Below are 13,250 nucleotides of genomic sequence, written 5' to 3' on the forward strand. Positions count from 1 at the left end.
AATATACGTGGTGGAGAACCTTAAACTCAAATCTGAAGACTGTCTTAGATGCGACTTAGGGATGTCATTTTGTTCGGTTCTGCCAAATCATTGAGATTTGAGATTCAGCCTTTGACTAGATGTGAGGGAAGATTAATTTTCATTAATTATGAAAGTTGTTCTCAGGCCAGGTGCTGAGACAATTTAAATTTGATTTGGGACAGAGTCCACGTTTGTTGCTGACATGTATTAGCTCCTGAATCTTGCCTCTGAGTAATGCTGGGATAGTGGCAGGACGCTTAACAACCTGTTCTGAACATTTTTAGAAATATTTTTTATCATATTTGGATGAAATGAATTCATTTCTTAGTCTTCTCTTCTCCAGGTGTCTTTTTCAGTCTTATTGTTTTTGTGACTATCTAAAATCTCCACAAGAGCTCAACAATTGTATTTTTTTTTATTATTGATCCCCGAAATGGAATAACAATTTTAGTAAGGCTCTGAATGATGTCAAATATAATGGGAGGGCCTTCTGAAAATTTTCACGCCAAACTTTTCTTAAGATTTTTAGTTTTATGCATTTTTTCCCCTCTCTTTAGAGTAAACTGTATGCTAGTTAAGGCTTTACTGGTATGCAAATTTTACCACTCACTTTTTTCCTTCCCCATGTTGCTTCAATGAAGTTTACTCTTTTTCTTCAATGATATTAACTTTTATTTGGTACTTACACTTTTTTCAATTTATTTTTATTATGCTAAAGTATTGTTACAGTCTAATATCACTGATAATTATACAGTTTTGAGTTTAACTTTTCGAGCATAAGTTTATGTTGACAAACTGTGTTTGTGGAAAATGAAAGTATTACACATATTTTTGTGTGTGTGTTTGTGTGAAATAGAGGACTATACAGAAGACATTGCTATGTTTGCAAATAGTTGGTTGGTGCAAACTCCAGATGACAACAAATGTGTACCCACACCCTCAGATTTTCCAAATCCATGCTCCAGTGGAATGCCAGCATTTGAGGTAAATTTGATATAAAAAATTTAGGCATGTTGGATATAATACACACATACCATACTTGCATACTTAACATTAAGCATTTTTACTCAAACTCTACATAATTGAACACAATTAAGTTTAAGAAATGTAACTGCAACAGAAATAACTTTAAGATTATTTCAGAAATAGTAAATGTAATAAGTTTCATGAAAGCAGTACTTATTACAAAAATATGTAGTTACAAAAATGTTGGTTAAAATTTATGAGAAGAAATTACCTTCTTTTTCCTGGTAAGAAGAATCTTGCAAAGAGATCAGTAGAAAACAATGAGAGTACATGCATATCATTAAATATGTCCTAGTGACTGCCATCTTTTTCTGCACAGGCAATATTCTTCAAGTGTCAGATACTGTTGCAGTTTCCTTTTTTGAGCTGCCATGAATATATTGACCCATATTTATATATTGCCAGCTGTGTTAATGATCTTTGCAAGTAAGTGAAATGATTAGTATTTGCAATAAAATTTTCTTTATCCAAAAAGAAGAGCAAAAACTACTTCTGTAACTTAGCCATCTCAGCAGGTCACAAAATGTAATGGGGAATGTAAAACAAAACTTATACAAACAGCTATTAAGAGCTTACTGGATAGCAAGTACATTCTAAGTGTTTTATATACACAGCATAAACAGAGTACAGCAATTCTTAAATATTTTTTATGCCATTAATCCCCTGGGGAGTCTTTTTCAAATTAATGTTTTGAAATGTACTAATAAAAGACATAAATTTACAAAGGAAACTATTGAAACAGAGTTATCAATATAGTTAAAGAAATAAATTTCTGATACATGTGCTTGGTTATATGCAGTTCAAGTCTAATAGCTACTGTAGTTTGACACAGCAATGAGTATAAATAATATTTTGAGATATCTGCAATAATTACAATGAGAAACAAAAACATGGAAAAATGAGACGTAAGATATATTGATGACAAAGTCACAGATGCTGCTAAGAACATTGTCATGTTACCTACCTGTATAATTGAAGGAAATGCTAAATTTCATTTGGAGATTAGTAAAATTAAACATGTAATATTTTTCCATTCTAGGTCAACAGACTCTTGCATTCTCTCCCAGGTTAAAATCACCTAGACTAAGTGGTTTCTAGGGAACAAATTTAGTGAGACCCATCATAACATGTTAATATAGAACTAATTATAAATTACCCATTATTGAAGTGAAATTTTTCTATTGTTTTTCCCAAAAATTTAGCAAGCAGATGTGATTAGCCATCTTGAATTTTCAAGAATATCTCAAAAAAATTTTTAAAATCTGCATTTTTTAAAGAATCCCAAGAAGGGTAAATGATACATGGAAACATTGTCGTAAGAGACCAGACTAATTTTTGGTTAAGTAAAACCACTTAAATAGCATCTTGGATAGCTTGTTAAGAGGTTTAGTTTATCAAAGATGAGAACAAAGAGGGAAAGTTAAGGTAGTATAAAACTGTCTTATTTATAACTACTCAGCTTTAATTAAATAAAGAGTATTATAAAATAATAAGTATAATGATATTTTCCAGATGTTAAATAAACTTATTTGGGATATGTGTAAATTTTTATTAGAATGCAGTTATATCTTTATTTATATGTATAGTCTCTAAATTTTAGGCATTTATGAACTAACACAGGAGCTTTGAAAGAGCTTCCTCTTTGCGTAAAATATTGGGTTCTAACTTTATATTTTACGATATTCTGTTCCCTATTTGGTTTTATTTTTTATTTAATCACTAGATTGTTATATCTCTGTTCTTCCATTCAGACTCCTTTTGAGGGTCCTTGTAGGTAGTCCATGATCCTTATTTAACCATGTATATGGAGTTAACAATTGTTCTTATTCCATGGGGACTCTTTCTTGGACAATTCTCCAGCAGTCTTTAACCTTGCCTTTATTGTTATCTCTAGCATCTACTTCTCAAGCAGACTGAGATGAAGTATCATTTGGCAGATCCGGGAAAGTTATTCTGTTTATGTTAGGATGTTGTTTGGCTGCTTCAACTGCCAAACTAGCAGTGACTTAAATTAAATTGAATGCTTATATTTCTCTTATATAAAGTCCGAGCTGCTAAGTGGTCCTACTCTGAGTAATGTGCCCACTCTGAGTTTTCCAGTGACTCAGTGATGCTATTCCTACGTCATCTCCTAGGATCTAGAGTGATATTTATCAATTTCATGGCCCAAACTGGCTTATCACTACCATGTCCATATTTTAGTCCTTAGGTAGGGAGGAATGGAAGTAGAGGGCCAGCAGCTTTTTTTAAGGACGTGACCTGGAAGTCTTCCTCACACTTCAACGTTTAACCCTTTGGCCAGAACTCAGAACCATGGCCACACCTCGATATAAGAACTGCTGGGAAATGTTGTTTTAGCTGGGCAGCCATAGGTCTAGCAAAAACTTGGAGGTTCTAAGACTGAAAAGAAAGGGAACTAGGACAAAACAAAAACAAAAACAAAAACAAAAACAACAGTTTCTGCTACATTCACTTTGTCTGAAATTCTATCATTGAGACATTAACATTTTTGTCTTTTGAGATGTTGATATCTTTAGGCTTTGGATTTTAAAACTTAATTGCTCCAGAGCAAATAAAAATAACATAATAGAGAAACATCTTTTACTGGTTGGAATCATCTGATACCTTAAGACAGGGGTCCCCAACCCCTGGGCTGAGGACCAGTACGGGTCCGAAGCCTGTTAGGAACCGGCGGCACAGCAGGAGGTGAGTGATGGGCCAGCAAGCGAAGCTTCATCTATATTTGCAGCCACTCCCCAGTGCTAGCATCACCGCCCCAACTCCACCCCAGATCATCAGGTGTTAGATTCTCATAGAAGCACCGGTTCCTGGTGCCAAAAATGTTGGGGACTGCTGTCTTAAGAGGTATATTTGAGGTGGAGAGGATAGATTGCACTCCCCTTAGTATATCACCCAGTACTAGAACTATCTATGTCCTTTCTCCCTAAAGGAAATAAGGAAATATTCTTCATTTCTTATATTAAGGGACTGCATTACAAGGATCCTATGCCATGAGAATAGCACGAATCTATTGAAATCAAGTTAATATCCTACTTGGATTATGATTGTATGTTGAATTTGATTCAACACACATTTTCTGAGCATCTACTCTGAGATAAGCATTGTGCCACACCTTGGAAAGACAGAAACAATTTAGACATGGTCCTTGTCCTAGGAACTCAGAGTCTAATGGGGCAGAGAAGAAACAGGTCTCCAACAATGAATGACATGTGCTCTAAATACAAAGTGCTGTGGAGGTGGAGGAAAGAACCACTGACTTTATCAGGGAGTACCTCTAAAGGCTCTCCAGAGGAGATGACATCTGAGTTAGAGTTTAAAGGATGATAGAGTACCAATCCTTGAATTTAGGCCCTGTTTCTGCTTCTAAGAATGATAAACCTACTGGCAAGGAAATAATTTTAGTTTTGCCATACTGAAATCAATTGTTTTAAAAACAGCTATTCCTTAATGCTCATTTTCCTTTATAAGTTTACATCCAAAATAGAAAAATAAACTCATTTTTTCCTCAGTAATTGGGATAATAACTTCTTTCCTGCCCAGTTGTTGTGAGGTTTCATGTGATGCCATAGAGTAAGACAGACAATTAATAAATGGTGGCTATTTTAATAATGGTTACACTGGGTTGGAAAACCAATATTCAGTCACTTTGTTAACTGTCAAGCCTCTATTAATTGTAGGAAAATGCACATATTTTAAGGTAAATCGTAAACTTAACATCTTTCTAGGAATACAATAATTTTAGCCTATTCTGTTTTTTAGAGATTTTTTTGTTTGTTTGTTTGTTTGAAGGTTTAGAATATTTTCTGAGCTCCTGAAGTTTACATGCTCAGTTCCTTTTTCCTCCTGAAGCTAAGTTAATTGGGCTAGATAAGCTGCATGACTCCAATTACAGTAGCACAGGATAAGCACAATTTGAGACAGGTGGCTTTTACAATAGAGATACTAAATATGCCAAGTTTCACAAAATACAACATTCTTAAGGTCATTATCTTGTAAGATATTTAACTATTTAATTTTAAGTTTGAGTTGGATTGAAAAACAAGTCTACTATCTTATTATAAATCCTGCTTATTTTATAGGTAGCTCGTTAATCTATTTTGGGAATTGGCCGACCCCTTATCTTTGCTTGGGGGAGCTTCTAGAGTGATTGTAAGAAAATAATTAGAGATTATTTACTCTTGGCAATATTATAAAAGTAACCAGCTTTAGTAATTTAAACTTGAAAGAATTAAAAATCTTTTAAATCTTAAATGCTGTTTATTCAATCTTTCAAATGTACTGTATGTAGATTATTGGTATAGGTTTTATTCTAGCACATAGACTATCAAAAGCATGTTGTCTTTGAAATAAGTTTCATATTTGGTGCTTTTGTTGGGATAGAATTTTATCTGTTGTAATAAGCTTTATTAAATTCTTAAAGATCTAGGATGGTTTGTGTAGAAGCCAAAAAATACATACAAGGCTTCTAGAAAGAATGTCATAATCACAATAGAAATCTTTTTTAGTTTATGTACGCCCTTGAATCAAAAGAAAAGTAGTCAAATTATTGAAAAACTTCAAAATTATTGAAGACAATTTATCTACATCTTTTTGCCAGGATCTCATGTTTATTTGTTTTCTGCATTATTGCATGTAATGCATTATATTATGTACATGCTGACATCAGTTAATATTGGAATATTCACCACACCCTCAGCATTTTCTAGAGATTAGGAGCTCAAAGGCATGAATGCTGTCAACATTTCTGCCATGATTCTGGCTCTGTCTTTTCACTTTCTAGAACTGATGATGATGATACCTATTGTCGAGCAGCTACTGAGTACGCTAGAGCCTGTTCCCATGCTGGCTACCCTATTCAAGACTGGAGAGATGATTTTCCAGCATGCAGTATGTTTTCTTATTTTCTATGCCTTGTGCATTTTTGTTAATTTTAGGATTATCTTAGTACTCAGAATTTCCGCTAGTACTTATGTTATATTGCAATAACATTGGTAAACTTGCAAACTTTTCAAAATGCTAATTATTTTTGAAAGAGGGGTGAATAAAGTTGACTTACAGCTCCCTTGTTTGCCCATTGCAGCTGATAAATGTGATGATAGCTTCGTCCATCGGGATTGTATCAGCTGTTGCCCACCCACCTGCACATTTGAGAAACAGTGTCTTGGGAGCAATCTCCACTGTCTTGATGGATGTTACTGTCCAGATGGTAAGTGTTTCATGAAGGAAACAATATCTGCACTCATGGAAACTAGCATCCTGTGATCTGAGAATCATGTTGCAACAGTCTCTCCCAGCACATTAAGGGCTATTGTCATTTTCTACTGTTGCAGAATTTGGTTCTTGAAGTGAGTAGGAGAAAAGTCTGCTTTTCTTTAATAAAAAAGTTTATTGCTTTGTAAATTTCCCAGGAAATTTGGAATCTGGAGTCTTGAAGTTATCCATGGCAAATTTTTTGTTCTCTTGAATATTTAAAAATATTTAATAATTTCTGAAAGCAATTTCAAGGGGAAAAAAGCCTTCATTCTTGGCAGTACAAGATTTTAGTCCTGATGTAGTTTTAATATTTGAAATTAGAACTAATATACTAGTGACACAGGTGGGATCTAAACAGGAATGATTCCTATACCTACAGACCTTTTAAAGAACACTGAAGATTTGCTCACACCCTTTTTATTTTCACAGATTAAAAAAATAGAATCCCAGAGATGTTAATGTGATTTTACCATAGTCATATAATTAATATGAGTGAGGAGTACCTGGAACCAGATATGTTGACGTCAGTCCATTGTTCCATTAGTGTTACTCAAAATATGATCTTTGGACCAGTGCCAGGCCTGAACTCTTTGTTACCAGCCAATGATGCGATAAGGAATTTGTACCAGAATATAAATCAATGCCTCCTCATCTAGAAAGTCTTACTCAACTGAATGAAATAGTGTGCTTAGTAACAGTTGATTTATATTCTGGCTCGACTACCTTTATTCATTAGAGAGAATTAATAAACACAGTTCCCCTGTACTTGCCCTTTGAGTAGCACCACCTGGCTATTTGTTATATGTGTGATGATTGTGCAAATCTCTAATTTTGAGATGAACAGAGATTAAGCGAAGAATATATCTTTTCTCCCTCTCTCCCTTCCTTTTTCCTTCAAAAGCAAGGAAATACTGTCTAGTTGCTTTTATTCTGTATGATGAATCTTGAGCTTTTGATGATAAGTCATGGGATAAGAAAGTTGAAAACCACTGAAATAGACGTTTATAAGGTAGCTACTAATTGAGAATGAACCAAGATGTTGGTAACCTCTTGAAAGTAAAGACATTTGTATTTTATAACATAGAGTAAGCAAATGTTCAATAAAGGTTGCTCGAATTACTATATTCAAAGAATACAGTCTTTATTATTTCTTTTGAAATTTCATGTATATTTTTGTTTAACTAGGCCTCATAATGGACAACGGAACTTGCATATCCTTGGAAAATTGCCCATGTAGTTTTCATGGATTAGCTTATTCAGTTGGTTCAAAAATTGAACAGGAATGCACTGAATGGTATGTGAACAATGCACAGCCAATTGTTTCTGGTTATCTGGCTAGTTGATAACTTTGCCATGATGTATGTTTAAGAGAATGTACTTATTACTGTTTTCTTTCCAAAAATTCCAAGACACAGTTTGTAGTTTATTTAAAGTCTGTACAGGGGTAGGGGCATCTACACCTTCTTTTATGATGTAATTCCTCTCACTTCCCTTGATAATTCTGAGAAATCTTTACCCATGTGAAGAGTCTGTTGCATTTTTTTATTATTTGTAATCACTAATTTGCACTTATTTTTATCCTTAGAACTTGATGGTGCTCCTGACCATTCTTTTTGAGTACTTTAAAAAATGACTCCCTATATTGTCAATTTTTGGCCATGAACTAAGACATTAAGGATTTTGTATTAAATTAGCTAACTAGCGTAGGTGAGCGTTAATCCCTCCAGGGCAGTCATAAAAAGAAACGGAGATCTAAATGTCATCAGGCTCTTTCCCCTTTGGTTGTCAGTTCATTTAATGGAAATGCAATTGGATAACTAATCCTATTCTTAGATTCTGATTTGAGTTTCTGCCTTTCAGAGACTGCTTCTGTTCTCCAAAATTCATATCTTTTTGATAGTAGAGGCAGAATTTATCTTACAATAGGTGACATTTTTTTCTCTCTTTAATATCTGAAGATCCTCAAAATCAATTTTCTTAATTTGTAAGTACATGAGTTAATTTTTAAAATATTTTTCTTCATATATATTTCTCTGATGATATAGGTAAATACTTTTTGTGTTTGACTTTTTTAGTTTAAGCAATGAGAAAAGGAAAAAAACCCAAAAGTTCTCTTCTTGGTACTCCCTTTGTATCATCTTCGATGATTTTTAAGTATGACAAACAATAAATAATTCAGGCCAGTTCAAATTTATCAGTTAATTGAACTTGTGCAGAAATGTGTTTCATTCAAATAAGATTATTCTGAGCCTATAAACATGATATGTTTTAATACATTAATCAATACATTGATGCAAACAATGCAATTTCTCTATACCAGTAGATTAATATTTTTATCATTTTATTTAGTGTATGTGTTGGTGGAGTTTGGAACTGCACTGAGCATGACTGTCCAGGTAATCGTTTAAAATATTTTTAAAGAAAATGTATCCAATTTTTTTTAATTGAGGAAGAAAATAGCAATAATTTTTATGAGGTCATCTCATACACAATAAGATGTAATGATCTATAAATCCAGATATTCAGATGATAAATGGAAAATTTGAATAAATGATAATGTTGAGGCAAACTTGGTAAAAATATATTAAAATAGTAAAAATATTATGGAAGCTAAAACATATTTGGAAGAGCTATCATTTAGTAAACTTCAAATCAAATTGAATAACGTGATTTAGTAAGTTTGCCAAACTAATACATTTTAAACATTTTAGCTGTTCTTTTTTGCTGCATGATTATTTCCCCTAAGTTGACCTCCTGCTTCTAAGGATAAATAATTTCTTCCTCTTTCTTTTTCTTCTTGCTCTCTCTCTCCTTTCATCCTTTTTGTTTGTTTGTTTGTTTGTTTTTGTTTTTGTAGTTCAATGCTCTGTTGTGGGTGATTCTCATTTTACAACTTTTGATGGTCGACATTATTCTTTTATTGGAATGTGCCAATACATCCTTGTGAAAGGAACGGGAAAAGATAAATTCACAATTACTTTACAGAAAGCTCACTGTGAGCAGGTAAGACTATCTCAAAATTACTAGAAAAATGTTAATTGTTTTTTGACTCAAACTTTGTCTAGATTCAGAATTGTAGCACCAATGGGTAGTTATTTTCTTCAAAAATAAGACATCAATGATGTTAGATGCATCATTGCCCTATATACTATGAAAGAGAAAAAATGTTGATGATCTGTTATACTACCGATTATATGATACATCCCGATTTCAGAGATGTTAAAATATGAGAACGAATATGTCTTAGATTAAATACTATACGCATAAGTGCATTTTCTTTCTTAAAAATGCTATTCATATGTATAGTTTTTGAACATTTCATGTGTAATTACACAATGGACCTAAGTTTTTGGTTACTTCAAAAACCACAATTTTAAAGAGATGATTCTTCACAGGATTAAACATGTTTAATATTGTTCAAAATAGATATGATAAATTTTTAGTATACTTAAATATTTTAGATATTTTTTCAAATAAACATACCAATAATTTGTAAATAAAGACATTCAGATCTTTCGTCTCTCTAAATCATAGTCAAAATTTTGCAGAAATCTTTAATTTTATGGTTTATTCCAATATGAAATGGTTCTTTCCAACAAAAATTCTGAATTACTTTATTAGCTTTTTTCCAGTTTTGTTTTTTTTTTCCTTTGCAATATGTCAGAGTCTGAATAAGCTTTTTATATAGAATTCTAATTTTTTTGTTCTTTTCTTTATTGATTTTTTAAATGTCTAATATCCTACTTAAATGAATTTAGAGAGGTACTTTAACTTGTTCTATGAAAAACATAATTATTGGTACTTTATTGAAAACATTTTTGCTTAATGTTCTGTGTAAAAAATATATATGTATACAGTATATTTAATGTACTATATAAAGATATGTTTTATTAGTAATGGGGCTACATAAGATAGGTTATGCAGTAATTACTTTATAATATTATTTATACTCAAGCCTTCTCTATACCAGAAATTCTTATCTATGTGTACTCTCTTTTTCCTTTCTTTTCTCCTTTTGCTCCCTCACCTCCTGTTTTTCTCTTCCATTGTCCCTTCCTCTTTCTATGTCTCCTTATCAGTCTCCTTCCTTTAATTGGTGATTTGATTTTTATGCAGAATCTTGGCTTGGTCTGCCTTCAGTCTATAACTCTAATCCTGGAGGATGATTTTAACAAACAAGTGACCCTTAGTAGGGGAGGACAAATCCTTACCAGTCCTAACCAAGGCTTCAATCTGAATGGTAAGAAGCACTGCTAATGGTGTACTTTTTTTACATTAAAAGAAGAGAAGCAACAAAACAACCTAAATGGAGTCTTCTCCCATTGGCCAACTCTCCTAACATTTGAATGCGTATATGTTGCCAGTCCTCAGCTAAACATAGTGGAGACCACAATGTTTATGGGACCTAGTGTTTACCTCAAGTGGCCTACATTTGAAAGGGGAGAGACACAAGCAAACAGCCACTTGCATAAAGTATGATAAACTCACAGATATGCATAGGGACTTTGGGAGTCCAACTGAGCGCAGCTCTCCTGGCCTTCAGGAGGGGTGTGCAGGAATCGTCAGGAAGGTTTTCTGAAGGAAGTGAGCATTTAAGGATAAGGGATGTTGGGATGAAAGAGATGATGAAAGTGTTCCATGCACAGAAAGAGGTATAGAACTCTGCAGTATGTTTAGGGAAAACTACAGCTAGTTTGACATTCCTGAAGCTTGAAGAGGGTAAACGGAGAATATCCAGAGACGAGAATAGGAAAATAGGTGGGGATGAAACTAGGGAAGGCCTCACATACAGGGCATCATACATTGTGATTTTCCTTGGACAGGCCCTGTTCATGTCTGTGTTCCAGCGTAGTTAGTAATAACACTCTCTTTCACTCTCAGAAATGTCCCAATTCGTATTAGAAATTACATGACTGTGCTACTCATCATCATGTTAAGGAAGCTGAATTTGATATGAAATTGAATATAAAATTATCACATTTTACCATTTTTATGTACAAAGATGCAAATCTCATGTGGTTCAATTAAATAAAAACAAGTTTAATGAGAAGACTGATCTTTTTTTTTTGGTAGAATACTATGACAACAGTGTAGAAGTGGCTTTGAGAGATGTTAGACAGGTAACATGGAGAACAGTTAAGATGTTATTAAAGTAAGGCATACAAGGAATGAAGGGTAACTAATCTAAAGCAGTGACAGTAGAGATGGAAAGAAGAAGATTGAAAAATTATTTAGAAAAAAATGGTTTGAACTTGGTGATAGATTGAATTATGGTTAGTTGGGGAAGGGCAACAAATAAAGTGATCAAAGAATGATTCTCGGCTTTCTGGGTTTGGTGACCGGATGAATGCAAAAATTGTGATAGAAGTCCAGGGACAATTCTTCTGGTGTCAAAAGCCGTCAGTTCAGTCTTGAACACAAGCATCTTGTCTCTACAGGTGTCTCATAAAATAGTGTTTCTTAATTGCTGTGCTCCTCCTTTTGCTGTTAATCTCAAGGGAATGGGGAATTTTTGAGAAAAGTACCACTTTCTTTTTAAATCATGACTAGTTTTTGGAAAAATTCTCTCTCTCTCTCTCTCTCTCTCTCTCTCTCACACACACACACACACACACACACACACACACACAAGTTGAAGGAAAGAGATCAGATTTTAAATGTCTAAGGACTGCTTACCAACTGAAATTACGTGTGGACCTGACAATTTATTAAAAATATTTGCTTAAGATCCAGAAAGAAAGGATGGAAGGGACATGAGAGGAAAGAAAGCAGGCACAAAGTGGCAGAAGCAGTCCCTGGAGCACAGGGGCAGGAACTGGGACCCGCCTCCCTCAAAGCCCAGGCTCTTATAAGAGCTGAGTCTTGATGTTGTATGCTAGCATTTCAGAATGCTGCCTATGAATCTCAAAACTGTTCTTTTCCTGCAGGAATTGTTGAAATTCAAACTCTGTCATCCTTATTTATTCTTCTAAAAACCACATTTGGTTTAAAGATTCTGTTTGCTATAGACGGGGAAAGAATTTATATTCAGCTCACCAGTGCATGGAAAAGAAGAACACTAGGTCTGTGTGGCACTTTTAATGGGAATATAAGGGATGATTTTCTGTAAGTATGATTTCTGTATAGCTAACATGATTTAATGACTAGTAATTTAGAGAATATAAATTCTTTCATCGAAAATGTTTACTTTAATTATATAGCTTAGTCATCATTGTTCCACGAGCTTCACATGGTTCATCCTATTTAAATTTTGGCAATCCCCCTGATTAGTATCTATGTTTTACAGATACAAAAACTAACTGAGGCCCCAAAATGGCAGATAAATAGCTCAAAGTCAGCTAGTTCAAATACAGTAGAACTGGATTTTAAATTTAGGGAGCATGACTCAGAGTCTGTGGACTAATTGGTGAAATAACTACCTTTTATCCTCTTCCTTGCCACTTATCAAGCTTAACAGTATTTTAAAAAATCTTAATATTATTTGGTATTAATGATAGTAAGTTATACTTTTAAAATATTGATATCATTTTCTATGAATTATACCTCTAAAGCAGCATTTCGACATCCAGGTTAATTGGATTTTGTGATAGTTTGATGTTTCATCAGAAGAAAAGCAATAATATACGTTTGTACCCCTTGTATTGACAAAGCACTTTCACCTACATGTGAAAAGACACAGTGTAAAATGCTTTGAGCACCTGTTATTGTACTAAGCATGGTAGGATAATTTAAGCAGTGTGATGTGGTTCCCATCTTCAAGGAGCTTATTATTGCAAATTGGGAGGGGATAATAACCTTTAAGAAATAATTAGTTCAAGGCAAGGTATTAAACAACAATGCATACATAAATACTGAGATAATTTCAACAAGTTAAATGTTGAATTGTGTGGCTGTGGCTAGAAGCACAATAGGAATTAGAAGTAGGTCAG

At 33.6% G+C, this 13,250-nt stretch overlaps 1 protein-coding gene across 7 annotated transcripts in view; it reads left to right on the forward strand.

The window, feature by feature from the left end:
* OTOGL (otogelin like) overlaps positions 1 to 13,250 on the forward strand; it is a 128,327-nt gene that overhangs the window by 20,871 nt on the left and 94,206 nt on the right. For all 7 annotated transcript variants that reach the window (XM_025041052.1, XM_025041046.1, XM_025041048.1 and 4 more), the window contains 9 exons: positions 878 to 1,005; positions 1,367 to 1,473; positions 5,849 to 5,955; positions 6,149 to 6,274; positions 7,507 to 7,615; positions 8,671 to 8,717; positions 9,179 to 9,324; positions 10,438 to 10,561; positions 12,249 to 12,426. In XM_025041052.1, the coding sequence (XP_024896820.1) occupies positions 878 to 1,005; positions 1,367 to 1,473; positions 5,849 to 5,955; positions 6,149 to 6,274; positions 7,507 to 7,615; positions 8,671 to 8,717; positions 9,179 to 9,324; positions 10,438 to 10,561; positions 12,249 to 12,426 (1,072 nt within the window). The remainder of the gene's footprint in view (positions 1 to 877; positions 1,006 to 1,366; positions 1,474 to 5,848; positions 5,956 to 6,148; positions 6,275 to 7,506; positions 7,616 to 8,670; positions 8,718 to 9,178; positions 9,325 to 10,437; positions 10,562 to 12,248; positions 12,427 to 13,250) is intronic.

Source organism: Pteropus alecto, unplaced genomic scaffold (genome assembly GCF_000325575.1).
Source record: "Pteropus alecto unplaced genomic scaffold, ASM32557v1 scaffold76, whole genome shotgun sequence".
In the NCBI taxonomy this organism is placed as follows: Eukaryota; Metazoa; Chordata; class Mammalia; order Chiroptera; family Pteropodidae; genus Pteropus; species Pteropus alecto.